The 12,878-nt window shown below is 33.1% G+C and overlaps 1 protein-coding gene across 3 annotated transcripts; it reads right to left on the bottom strand.

The window, feature by feature from the left end:
* Positions 1–2,095: 2,095 nt before the first annotated feature.
* Positions 2,096–11,160, bottom strand: LOC18448254 (DNA repair metallo-beta-lactamase family protein). Of its 3 annotated transcripts, none has more exons than XM_020676167.2 (5): positions 10,868–11,160; positions 10,549–10,654; positions 5,486–5,723; positions 3,583–3,789; positions 2,096–3,418 (listed from the first exon to the last, which is right to left on the bottom strand). In XM_020676167.2, exons 3-5 carry the CDS (start codon positions 5,714–5,716, stop codon positions 2,252–2,254), a joined length of 1,605 nt encoding a protein of 534 aa, XP_020531826.1. In that variant the 5' UTR covers positions 5,717–5,723; positions 10,549–10,654; positions 10,868–11,160; the 3' UTR covers positions 2,096–2,251. The 3 variants fall into 3 exon arrangements, with proteins under 3 accessions (XP_020531826.1, XP_006858395.1, XP_088708538.1); XM_006858333.4 differs by having other exon boundaries at positions 5,486–5,697; XM_088852412.1 differs by lacking the exon at positions 5,486–5,723.
* Positions 11,161–12,878: the final 1,718 nt, after the last annotated feature.

The following is a 12,878-nucleotide window of genomic DNA, read 5'->3' as shown; positions in this document are numbered from 1 at the left end:
GGTTGGCCATTGTGGTGATATTTTGAGATGAAAAGTTTTTAAGTTTGCAGCAGAGGGAAAGTTTTTAGTTTCTTAAAAGTTGTTTATATGATTTGAAATCTTTTGATAGTGAGCAGGTAATACTTTGAGCATTCAAAAGTAGAAGACTTTATATGCTTTGGAAATGCGTTTAATTTGGCAACTTAACTAGTTTTGTAGAGTGGTGTATTTAATTTAGTGTTTTCCATTTTTTAAACAATATTTTTTCTTGAAAACTTAGCAACATACAAGCGTTATTTGTTTGTGTAATTTATGCTGTTTACTTGTCTAATTCGATAATTATTTAGGTTATTTAGGGTAGCGTTGCGTATGGGTGTGGTATTGCTATTACTAAGCTATTTGATAACAAACTTCATAGTTTGTAGGTAAATAGTTGCATAAAATTTATAGATTCATGTGAATACTCATACAAATTATGCGGTTTATTTGTATTCCTGAAATTACCAGCAAAACCAACAATAAGAAATGGAAACGAAATAAGCACGTAAAACATTTTTGAATTTCATATTTGAAGAAAGGAGGAGTGGAACTTTTTATATCTTTGTACTTCATTTTTGGAAAAGGGGGAGGAATTTTTTCTATTTTTGTACTTCATTTTCGATAAAGGGAGAGGGGAATTGGTAAGGTTTAAATAAATGGATCGGCGATCTAGATCGGCCACCCCAAAACTGTGTTGGATCGGTGGATTGGTGATACTGATTGCAGAATCGATTGGTTTCAGCCTAATTTTTTTTTTTTTCAAACAATCACGATAATTTCTCAAAATCTAGTATTTTAAGTTTTTAAAAGAAATAGTGGCAATTACATTATAATTTTTCATTATTGTGTCAAAAATATGTAAATATTGAGAATTTGTTTCATGTTAAATACTTGTTATCTATTAAATTCTTTTTTATCGTCAAAATATAGTTTAAAATGCAACATGACAATAAAGTGAATTTCTCTAACTTAATTTTTTATTTTTTTTGTATTAACTTAGGAGTTTTGATTTTTTAAGAAGCTGTGTAGAACAAATTTAGTGGAAGAGTTGTTAGTAGAGAGAGAGAGAGAGAATTTTGAATATTCTTCACCCGATAGGGCATCTAGTTTCTTCCTTTCTTTTTTTTGGAATAAGTTCATTGACTTTCAAATAAAGGAAATTTATCAAATTACCTATGGTTGACAAATAATTTAGAACTTTTTCCATATTTCTTTTATTAAATTTCAAATACCCATAGAAAAAACGCATGATCTTGAAATGGTTACAAAGGCAAAATGTTAAATACCACATCCTCCATTTTGATAAATTTCTATTCAAATAAAGTAATTCAATTTACTTTAAGAAATCATGACATTTAACGTATGTAATATCCAAAATTTTCCATCATTCACTCGATGAAAACACAGTTATTATCCAAAAGTCCCCAGCTTATATTTTCCATCCTCACCATTGATTTCCAATGAAATTAGGCGCCTCATCGGGCAGCTTTACAGCGCTCAGCGTAGTGTGACATGCATTGCGTTTTGTTAGTCTAAGAAATGAAAGCACCTCCCTCAGTAAATATCAAACCTAATATGGAATAAAATCATAACTATCAGCACCTCAGAATGGATTTTAAATCATATCCATTAGCAAACCCTATTTGCATTGAAGCCTTCCCACGTTTATTCTTTATTTTTAAAATTTAATTCATAGTTAAGTTTTCCTTGTGCAAGCTTACGAGTTTTTGGCGCAGACAAGCTGATGCCATGTTTTTTTGCACTGAATGTACAAAAAGGCTATTATTCTTAATATAAATAAAAGAAGATATTTTACTAACTGATCTAGCTTGGCTAGATTTTCCAAGAAGAAAAAGCGGAATTGGAAGAAGAATCTAAAGGAACTGTGAAAGGTATAAACTGTCAATCCTCAACTAGCAGACCTTAACTGCAGCCCTGTGAATGTCTACAACAGGGAGCTCGTCAAGATCTGACAGTAGATAACCCGGCTGTGTACCACATATCCAATGCAGTCTTCGTGCATATGCTTTCCCTTCAAACAATATGAAATACTTCTATAGAAATTTTAGTCAACTTCTAAGAAAATCTGTTGAACCTTTATTGAATGTAAGCATGCATTGGGCACTGAAGAGCATGCATATGGAACAAATGTTTGTGGGATGAATTACACAAATTATTAAGACATACATCAGCAAAAAATCATTAAACAATTGCAATATTGAGATGCAGAACTTCATCTCTTTCCATATTCCCTCCTAGCTTGTTTCGCAACTCTGATAAGTTCTGTCAAAGATGGAAGAGGCCGGGGCACTGGAACATTCATGGCCCTATATAACTTCCTAAGGCTCGGATCAAGAGTCCTGGAGGCACCAATGTTAGTGATCCTCTCTCTTGGCCCAATCCCGCCTTCATGTCTCAAATACTCATTGCTTGTATCAGCGGTGGCCTCATTCTCTTTCAAGGTTACATCTTCTTTATAAGGGACCTTCTGCAACGAATCAATGGGCACTGTTCCAGGAATCCTATTTTTGTTTACTGAAAGGGTATCCTTCTGTAGGGGACGGGGAGGCGATTCTTGAAGGCCCATTCTTGCTTTTCCAAAGAGAGTAATGGGTCTGCTACTGAGTGGTGGAGAAGACAAATCCACGATCTCTTCCGCATGATTTCTGGTGAAATCATAAGTCTGTGAAAACCGTTCACTTAAATTTGTTGAGCTGGTTGTGGTTGAAGTAGAGGTCATTAATTCATCGTCTAAATTTGTGGATTTTGCCATGATGGAAGTATAATTACCCAACTTTTTATCCACATTTGTTGCTCTGGTCATGGAAATATCAGATGTCTTCCCCTCTTTAACTAAATTTGCAGAGTTGGTCATGGTGGAATTACAAAGCTTCAACTCTTTATCAACATTTGTGGAGATTCTTAGTGTTGAATCTTGTTCTTCCAGAGAAACCACCTCTCTTGTTAACTCATCACTTCTGGATAATGCACATGAGCTTAAAAGAGTTGGGTTATCTGCTCTGATGTCAAGAAGCTTCCACAGCGGGTCATTGTCCATTATAGAAGACAAGGAACAGTTCTTTCTTACATAGTTAAGCTCCATGGCCCTAAAATTCGGCGTGGTGGAAATGACTCTTTTGGGTTGGAGCCTTTTCAGGGCTAGTTCAAGCTCTTCCCTGGAGGAGTGCATACAGTAACAAACATGCCATACCCCAAATTGGTCTCTCTCTGCTTCTTTCAATCTCTGCTTGCATTGTTTCATATTATCAATGCCCTCTTGACATGCGTACCATTGGGTGGATGGTCGGATAAATAGAGGCTCAGGTTGCATATTGTTTTTTGCCTCTATTAGCTTCACCTGTGCCTTTTCATACAGTCGGGTTGAATATCCTTCACATACCTGATGGTAGCAATTAACAGATAAGTATCCTTGAACGCATTTCAATCGTTTTTATTCGCCTTCGTGTGCACTCTCTCTCTTGCTCAAGAATACTAACATTTTAAGCTGTACAAATTTACACAGATACAGTAACTTTCGAATTGTTGCAATAATACAAGCTGTACCTGGAAACGTGAAGAGGAATCTTGACAGAGGATGTGGGGTGCCGTGATGGAGAGAATTTTGGAAAACTCAGGATTGATAGAATCATCTACAAATATCTTGGATCCAAATGTTTTTGATACCTCAATAAGGATCTCCTCCTGTCCAAGAAGATCACAAGCCAGATAGACAAAGGGGGCATCTGGGTGCTTCCATATGCAACTGATGACCTACAACATAGATTTATATACATTATGAAGTGTTCGATAAATATGCACCAAGTTTCATCTGCATCTAGGATAAGGATATGAGGGATTCTTTAGAATTAGTGAAAATTAATTCTATGTGAGGTTAGTACTAGGAAGTGATGGAAGATAAGGGCCTGTTTGGATGTGCTCATTATCATTGATAATTCACTACTTCAATAAATTTAATCCAAGTAACAAGTTAACTATCGTTTTGTCGGACATTGTGCTCATCACGAAGCAATAAGATATAAACTTATAGGCAGTTTAATAGAAAATTTTTTTGGCTGGAAATAACTAAAAATAGCAGGAAGTCACTGAAAAGTCAAATATTTACTGATTTACATGAGCAAAACACTACAAAACACCTATAGGTGAAGTTCTACAATACTTCACCTATGACTTTATCACCGTTTAAAGTTTATCACATGATCACAAATGTCTGATAGTATTTTAATTTTAATATTTTTTCAACAAATCATAAATGATCTGAAATTTTGTAAGTGTGTGCGCCTTAGTGAGATGCACATGAATAAAATATGAAACAAACAATTTGAATGACAAAAATTATGCAAAATACCCCTATAAAGTTTCAGGGGTAATTTTGTTATTTTATTTTAAGACTCTTATGTTTTTAATATTTTATTTTGGTGCGACTTGGTCATATGTACACATGCCCCAAATTTTAGATAAATCTGATTAGTACAAAAATTATAAAAACTCAAATACTACCGGACAACTGTGACCGTGTGATGAACTTTGGTCGGTGATGAGGTGTAGGTGAAGTACCGTAGAACTTCACCTATAGGCGTTTTGTAGATGCTTCCTTTACATAATATTATGCATAATACAAAATATGTACCAAACGGCTAACAGAATAACATTATCAAGAGTTATTAATTTCAGATAAGATAATTGCGGATAAAACTAATAGTTATCCAAATAGGCCCTAAATTTTATACTATCAATAAAAAAATAAAAACAAATGTCTCTTGCCAAAAATGAAGTCCAGGAGTGTAAGTAAATCAAGAATAGTGTCCTAGAATCCTCTAAACTGAAGTTGAATAATACTCCATGAGGGGAATTTAAGCATATAGCTACCCGATTAGACGATATCAACTTCTAATAAAGTAAGGAAATGGAAAACATAGCCACATAACCCGCGAATTGCAACAAAATCATTTGGTGTTGGTAGGACTCATAGTTCCCCATTCAAGATTCAAAGCACGACATCATAATTTGGTTCAAACAGATTGTTATAATTCCCCATAATTAGTTTTGAATAATATTTTATCTTAAATCAACTCAAACCACTAAGCTCAAGTGTCTAATTGATATGCTAACAAAGAGAAATTGCATCAAAGAAAAAACATTGAAGTCAGAACTGTGTACATCGGAAGTATAGGGAAGTACACCATACTGTAATGGTAATTTAGGATACATTTCATTTCTCATGAATGAATGGGTGGAGATTAAATCACCAAGGATTACCCAGGTGGATGTCCCTCTGGGTTGCGCTGCAGTTAATCACTATCCACACATCAATGGGAACTGAGGATGGATGTCCCCCTTGAGTACCATATACAATAGTCCCGTGGACTACAGATTACTTTCACTAGGAATTATTTGAAATAGTACAGCAAAGGAAAAATATTATGTTGAAAATAGAATGGGCAAGAACCTGTTCAATAGCAGCTTTCTTGCTTGGAATCCTTGAAGGGTATCTCGCAAATGTGCAATCGAGGAATAAGTAATCCAGACATCCAACAGATTTTCTCCCTGTTTTGGTTATATACTTGAGTGGTAAATATTCTAGGCAATTGTAAGTAAGCCTACAATCACCGGTATGCAGAATACTGCCAAAGTCACCCTCGAACAAAAGCATGATGGCCCCTGAGTACCCATGCCACATTTGACATCTGTCAATAAAGTGTTTGCAATAGCTGGAATAAGTCTAAATAACATATTAGAAAAAAATAAGCTGATAAAACAGTGAAAGAATTTTGTAACTTTACCCATTATCAGGAAAGCTTATAAGAAGGTCACAAGCAAAAAACAAATTGATTTCACAACTCGCTTGCTTCATTAGAATGCAAAAGGTACAATTTATAGGCCTCGGGAGGAAATCTTTGTTGCTCCTTTACATCAAATTGAATAAAAAAAAAGGTACATCAAATCCTATTAAAAAAAGAGTAAATGAATAATAACACCTTTACATCACCTCAAAAAAGCTAATGAATAGTAAAAAGCTCAGGAATAGTAAATTTTATATCTTTTCAAAAAAAGTAAATGAATAATGTCTACTATTCAAAAAATATATGCATAGTTTCTGCTATTCAAAAAGTAAATGAATAGTGAAAAGCTGAAGAATAGCAGAACTATACAAAAAGTAAAAGTCACTTCAATGCTTTATGTCTTATTCGAGTGGACAATTGTACTCTTAGTCATCTTCAAGGACATACACATTGTCTTCTTTGAAGTCCTCCTCAAGTTCTTTGTCTGTTTCGATTACACTCTAAGCCATATGGATTTCCTTATTCTAAAAAATTGCCCTGATCTGTCTAGGTGCTTTGGATGAGTATTGAGAAGGATTGCGAGCCTTATTATAAATTTATAAGGCTTAAAAGATCTTTTTCTATACGCTTTTCAAAATCTTGGGATATTATAGGTTTCTGCTGCTTCAATATTATTACATCCTCTGGCAGTTTAAGAGCATTTATATTAAAACATAATTTTTTAACTTCTGATCGGGTAAAATCAATCATATCTTCTAAGACTAGTGATTTTGGCCCGATCATAAGTTAAAAAATAATGTTTTAATATATATGGCTCTAAACAATTAACTTCATCAAAAAAATAATATAAATGCCCCTAAACAATTTCCAAAAATAACTGCCAAAGGATGTTATAATATTAAAGGAGCATATCCCAAAAAATGATCTGTTAAGCCTTATAAATTTTATAAAAAAAATAATAATCCAGCTCCTAGAGGACCTTGTTTTTCTTGTAGACAAGATGGTCATGGAGCCTCTCAATGCCTATCTAGAGCACCTAGATAGATCAGAGCAATTTTTCAACATAAGGAAATCCAGATGGCATAGAGCATAATAGAAATAGAAGAAGAACTTGAAGAGGCCTTCAAAGAAGAAATGTGTATGTCCTCGAAGATGATTAAGAAAGACAACTGTCCACTCGAAGAAGACATAAATCATTGACGTGACTTTTACTTTTTCCATAGTTCTATTCATTTACTTTTTGAATAGTAGATACTACTCATTTGCTTTTGGGTGTGGTTCCTATAAGGTTGCAACCTTAAACAATCCAATTAAGGCGCACCTCCAAATTTTATCATAACGTATAATTTTCGTGTAAATAATTCTTAGGATTATCTCAAAATCTATTTTCATATCTAATTATAAAAATTTAAACTCCAAAAATGGTTAAAATCAAGTAGATCTCTAAACATATGAGAAACTTAAAAATGGACGGTGTAGATAATATGTTGCTAGATGCATTATTTCTTGTACTTAAAATCTGTGTTTTTTTTTTTTTTTTCATATTCATACATCTCGATGTCCAGATGATCAATTAGTAGATGGTTTTTCAACATTAAAACTACATTTTCCGATAGATTTTTTAGTTTCATTTTTAATTCTACATTGTAAAGTTCCAAGCTTATATAAACTTTTTCTTTTACTTTTTGAATGGTAGATACTCTTCATTTACTTTTCTTGAAAAGATGTAAAGTTTACATTTCTTTAGCTTTTTACTATTCATAAGCTTTTTTGAGGTGATGTAAATGTGTTACTATTTATTTACTTTTCCTTTAATAAGATGTAAAGTAAGATTTGTTTTATTTAATTTGATGTAAAGGAGGAACAAAGATTCCCTCCTGAGGCCTATAAATTGTACCCCTTGTATTCTAATGAAGCAAGAGAATTGTGAAATCAAAATTGTCTCTTTAGTGATATTGTTTTCTTAATGCATTAACCCGAAAGCCCGACTATCCTTAGTCCTGTTCCTAAAATGAGTGAGTTCACGGCAGCGAGGTACTGCTCATGGTGGCTATTGGGGTTGATTTCATCACACCCAGCAGGCCTATAAGTCTGAGTAAGTCTCTCAAGCACCCTGATAGGATTCTTTCTCATCTTTTTCTCGTAGAAATCACCCATGTAGGAGGGATCTGATAAGGTATTTTTGTCCTCTCATCTCCTTCCCGTCTCTTCTTTCTCTTTATAAAAAGAAAAATACAACTATGGAATCTTCACATCTATGATCCACCCAAAAAATTTTCTATATCTCTTTATTCAGTTATGTAAACAGAGATCGATAGACATAAAAGCTATATCAAGAAATACAATTGAGTTATCCTAGAAATCCAATTGAAGGGTGTCATATGAGATAAATAAGAGATGTTGTGCATGAACCTTGAATTCATGGTTCATATCTATATGCGAAAGGGAGAATATATAGGAGTGTGAGTTCTAAATTTTTCACACATATTTTTCCTCCAAATTCCCTAAAAATCTCTCTCACCTTTTCTCTTTATAAACCCTTATCCTTGACATCTTTTTGCTAAAAAAATCACTTCAATTTGTTATATAAATCTAATGATAAAGTTGCCAAAAGAATCTGTATCTCCTCAAAAATCTTTTTTAATTTTAAGGCTCTGAGGGTATAACCCTTGATAGAGTAGAATAGTGGACAAGGATTTGTGTAGCCGACTCCAAATAGTTGGGAAAAGGCTATGATGATGATGATGATGATCCAAATCTTGATTTAGAAAATTGTTATGAAGAAGAAATAGAAGGGAATGACAAAAGAAAATGTAATAAAAAATTTAGAAAGGTCTTTTTATGCTAATTAAAAATAGAACTACAAAAGTAGAAATTTCTTTAATAGTAATTAGCTTGTCTAAACAAGAAAACACAAAAAAGAAATTAGAAAATATTTTGTATAAAATCAAACAACTATTAAAATAATATTGAATAATCAAGAATGAAGGAATACAAACATTACTTCTAAATAAATATTAAAAACAACCTTCTATCCAGTCATTTTAGCAGGAGCACTATGCAACGCAAATGCCATTTTGCAAGTATTCCAAGAAAGGGGTCAGGTGTTTGAAGAGCTTTGAACGTATAAGACAGGGAGGGTGGGGAGAAAGGAGAGAGGATTATGAGCCAAAGATATGCGTAGCATAGAAGCTCTGGAGGGAAATCATGAGTTGAAGACTGGGGATGATCAAACAAACTCCACAAGGGCATTAAGAATTACACAAGTGAAATGGGGAAGGGACTAATGCTATTCTAGATATCGCAACACTATCTGAAATGAACTCCCAAGCATGCTTTTCTACTCTAGAGCCACAACTGTTTTAGTAATAGTTGGACTGCATGTGTGAAACATCTTCTAAACATTCAGTAGACAATGAACAAGAGATGAAGTGTTGTGAAGCATCAATGATGCAGTGATGGAAAGATTGATATTATTTCAAAGATCAAACCCAAGTGGAAGGCACCTCAATTGAACAACTGAGAGGACCAAAAGGGAAAGGTCAAAACTTTCCAAAGAGTATTTCCTTCCATTCAATTCCATGGATGTTTACTAAAAGGGAAGGTAGGAGGCATGAAGGAGTAGGGTCTTTGGTAACTTCACATAGTAGACAATTGGCATGTGACATGGTATATTCAAGGATTAAGTGAGGGTTAGGGAACATAGGAATAACTAAAGAAAAAATCCTCACTCCTCAACCAATTAGTTAGAGAAATTAGCAGAAGCTGGAAAAGTGGCTAGGCCTGTCCTTTGATACTTCGCAAGAGAAATCAACGATGATCGACTTTTAATGTTGAAGACACAAGAGTGAGGATGTAAAGTTGAGGAAGAATAAAAGCTTGAGAGAGAAAGAGAATCTAGTACAGTCAATTAATTACAATAGAACAGGGACTCAGCAGGCTGACAAGGAGGATAATGGACAAATACTGTATTAGAAGAACATAAGAGATGCAATAGTGACTTGAGAATCAAAACCAAGAAAGGTGGACAATTTAGTACTGTGATATGTGAAAGCTCGTGAGAGTACTCGGATTCAGTAAGAAGCCACATGACCCATGATTTGCAGGAGACCACCCATTTGACCAGGTTCTCCTTTTGAAAAGGCAATGGCAGCAGATACACAAAATTCCATAGCATAGATCCACCAAGACTAGAATCATAGCATAATCCTAAGAAATAAGAAAAATGTTCTAAAAGCACGATTGATTAGTTACCTCATAAAAAACATGAACAAGAATCTTAAATTCAGGACAATAATTCAAGAGATCTTATGAACAAAAATCTCAAATTCAAAACAACAAATTCAATATATCTTCCTTCAGTCCATATAATTCAATGAAACTTTAAATACGTCCTTACCCAGTTCGCATTATACAAAACAAAAAGGAAATTAGTATAAAAAAATATAATCTTCACTTGGTCACGTGGTTCAACGTAAGTTACAATTCGTCCTTACTCAATATGCACTATCCAAACAAAAGGAAATTAGTAAATATAACTTCAAACTGCCAAGAAAATCATTCTTATTTCCAATAGCTCTGATAAAAATCCAGAAATCACAAATTTATAGAACATATGATTATAGGAGTGATACCTCATCCTTGCAAAATGTAAAAGAAAATAAACCCACAAATATAATCGTCTGAAATGCATTTGAATTAAGGCAAGAACCAACAGAATAAAAAATACCTGGGCAATGGTTGGCATCGAAAGCGGTGAAAGTGAAAGCGCAACCTGGGTCTTTGATTTCCACCGACTCTCCATCCCTCAACTCAACAAACCAGGTTTCTTCGAGCTGTAAAATACCCATTAAAGAGAGAAAGATTAGCCAATCAATACCAGATACAAAAACCCAAAATCAAAGCCCACTCAGAAATGAAGAAAAGGGATATTGCGAATGTAAAGAGAGAGAAATTCAGATTAAGAAACCCCCAAAACAGATACAAAAAACCCAATTTCAAAATTAAACACCCAAAAAACAGAAAAGAAAAAATAAGAAATGGCATGCCTGTGGAGTTTGAAGAAGGACTAAAAGCTTGGTTATGTTGGTACAGTAGATGGGATAGGAGCCATGGTTGGCGATTCCAATGATGTGGTCTTTGTGGGCATGGGTAAGAAAGTGGTAATTCTTCGTTATCGATGATCGGTTCCATGTATCCACTGAAAATGGAAGGCCTTTGGGGAGAGGCACCGCCATAGCTTTACAGGAGAGAGAGAATGAATTTGGAGAGAGAGAGAATGTGGATTTGATCTGTACATGGAGGTATACATAGCTTGCAGGGGACGAATGAAAAATTAATTAGCTTTAAGGGGAGGAATGAAAAATTAATTAGAAGTCCTCATAAGTTTAGCGAATGACATGAATGACCAAAGAAAGAGGCCATGGAATGGCCCGACCTGGATACGAGTCTCAAAATAAAATAATGAATCTTTTAAATAAAAAGCATGCCATCTATTTATCATTTCAATTTAAATAATTTATTAAGGTACTTATGAAAGATTAGTAATTTGATATTTTAATCATATTGTTTGATTTAATTTTAAGATACCCATCAAAATACACATATTCGCGATTAGGAATAGTTACAAACATATAGAATATAACGAGTAATTGTTTCATGCGGGATGGATCTCATTTGTACATTACGTGGTTCAGAGGTATGAAGCATCTCTATCTCAAAGATGAATGGAAATAGGTGGATCATCTAAAAACAATTGTAACTAACGGTTCAAATGTTTTCTTAATATAATTATTATTTATATTTTTACAATTTATTTAATTTTTCATATTCATAATCTCTATGTTAAAGATTATATATTCTCTAAAAAATAGGATCAAATTATATTTAAAAGATATATTTATTGCCAAGTCTATATTTATAAATGTGTGGGCTTTGCTGCATGCTAACTGTATCCAAATATAAAAAGGTTATGCTAGAGTAGTTATACATATGAGTATTTTCTTAAGGTATTTAATATTTTTTACATATTTGTTACATTTCGCTAATTATATAGTAATTTTTTTCATGTCCGTTTGTGTTCTTTCTTTTCCTTTTATCATGTTCTTTTGTTTGTTGTTATGTAACTTCATTACCTTAATGAAACAACTACTGTGTACTTTTTTCAAAGAACACTGTAATTTTTTTTCTAGGGATTAATCAAAAGTAAAGTAGAAATTCTCAATAGAAATAGAAATACTTATTAATTATATTGAAAAATGATATCATCCACGCAAGCTCCGACATCACCTATTTGGAACAATTAGTGATTCTTAACTACTACTAGAATGACACTAATTTCATATAAAAATGTATATCTTATTCTTCGTAACAACAAAAAATGTTTTTACTCAAAAATTTTGTTTTTCAAAATAAAAATCAATAAATGTCTTACAAAATAAAAATCAATAAATATCCAAAAATATTGAGTATATTAAAGAAATACTCACGTGTATAACTACCTTAACGTAAATATATTCTATAGGTATTTTGCTAAATTTACCTTAAGGTAAATATATTCTATAGGTATTTTGCTAAATTTCCCTTCAAACTTTAATGAATGAAAAACGTTTTAAGTTTCAGGTTTTATAAAGTACTTCGAGATTTCTTCTCACGCATAAGTGCCTAACTTTTTAAAATATCACATCCTTAATATGTTAACACGTAATATCACAGGGCAGCCTGTACTAGGGATATTATCAAGTATATTTTTTCTCGTTAGAACAATAAAGATTAGGGTATATCCATTAATAACATTAAAAAAAAAGGAAAAAAAAAAAAAAGGCTTTTATAGCCGCATAGATGCTCTTTTGGGAGCTATTGTATTCTTATTCCCTCGGGCGCAAGACCTAATTTGAAGGATTTTTTAAAACCCAAAACTTTGGGATCTATTTAGGTGTGATTAGATGATTATTTTAATGAAAAAAAATGAATTTTGAGTTCTAAAACACATGGATCTTGCCTTCTAAAAATTTGTGGTGGTTCTTGTTCAATCTTGGGTTAATTTTTTTTCCTTTGAAG

Source organism: Amborella trichopoda, chromosome 11, assembly GCF_054954075.1.
Source record: "Amborella trichopoda isolate Santa Cruz 75 chromosome 11, AtrichopodaSantaCruz75HAP2 v2.0, whole genome shotgun sequence".
NCBI classification, from domain to species: Eukaryota; Viridiplantae; Streptophyta; class Magnoliopsida; order Amborellales; family Amborellaceae; genus Amborella; species Amborella trichopoda.
This window is presented reverse-complemented; position numbering and strand designations above follow the sequence as displayed.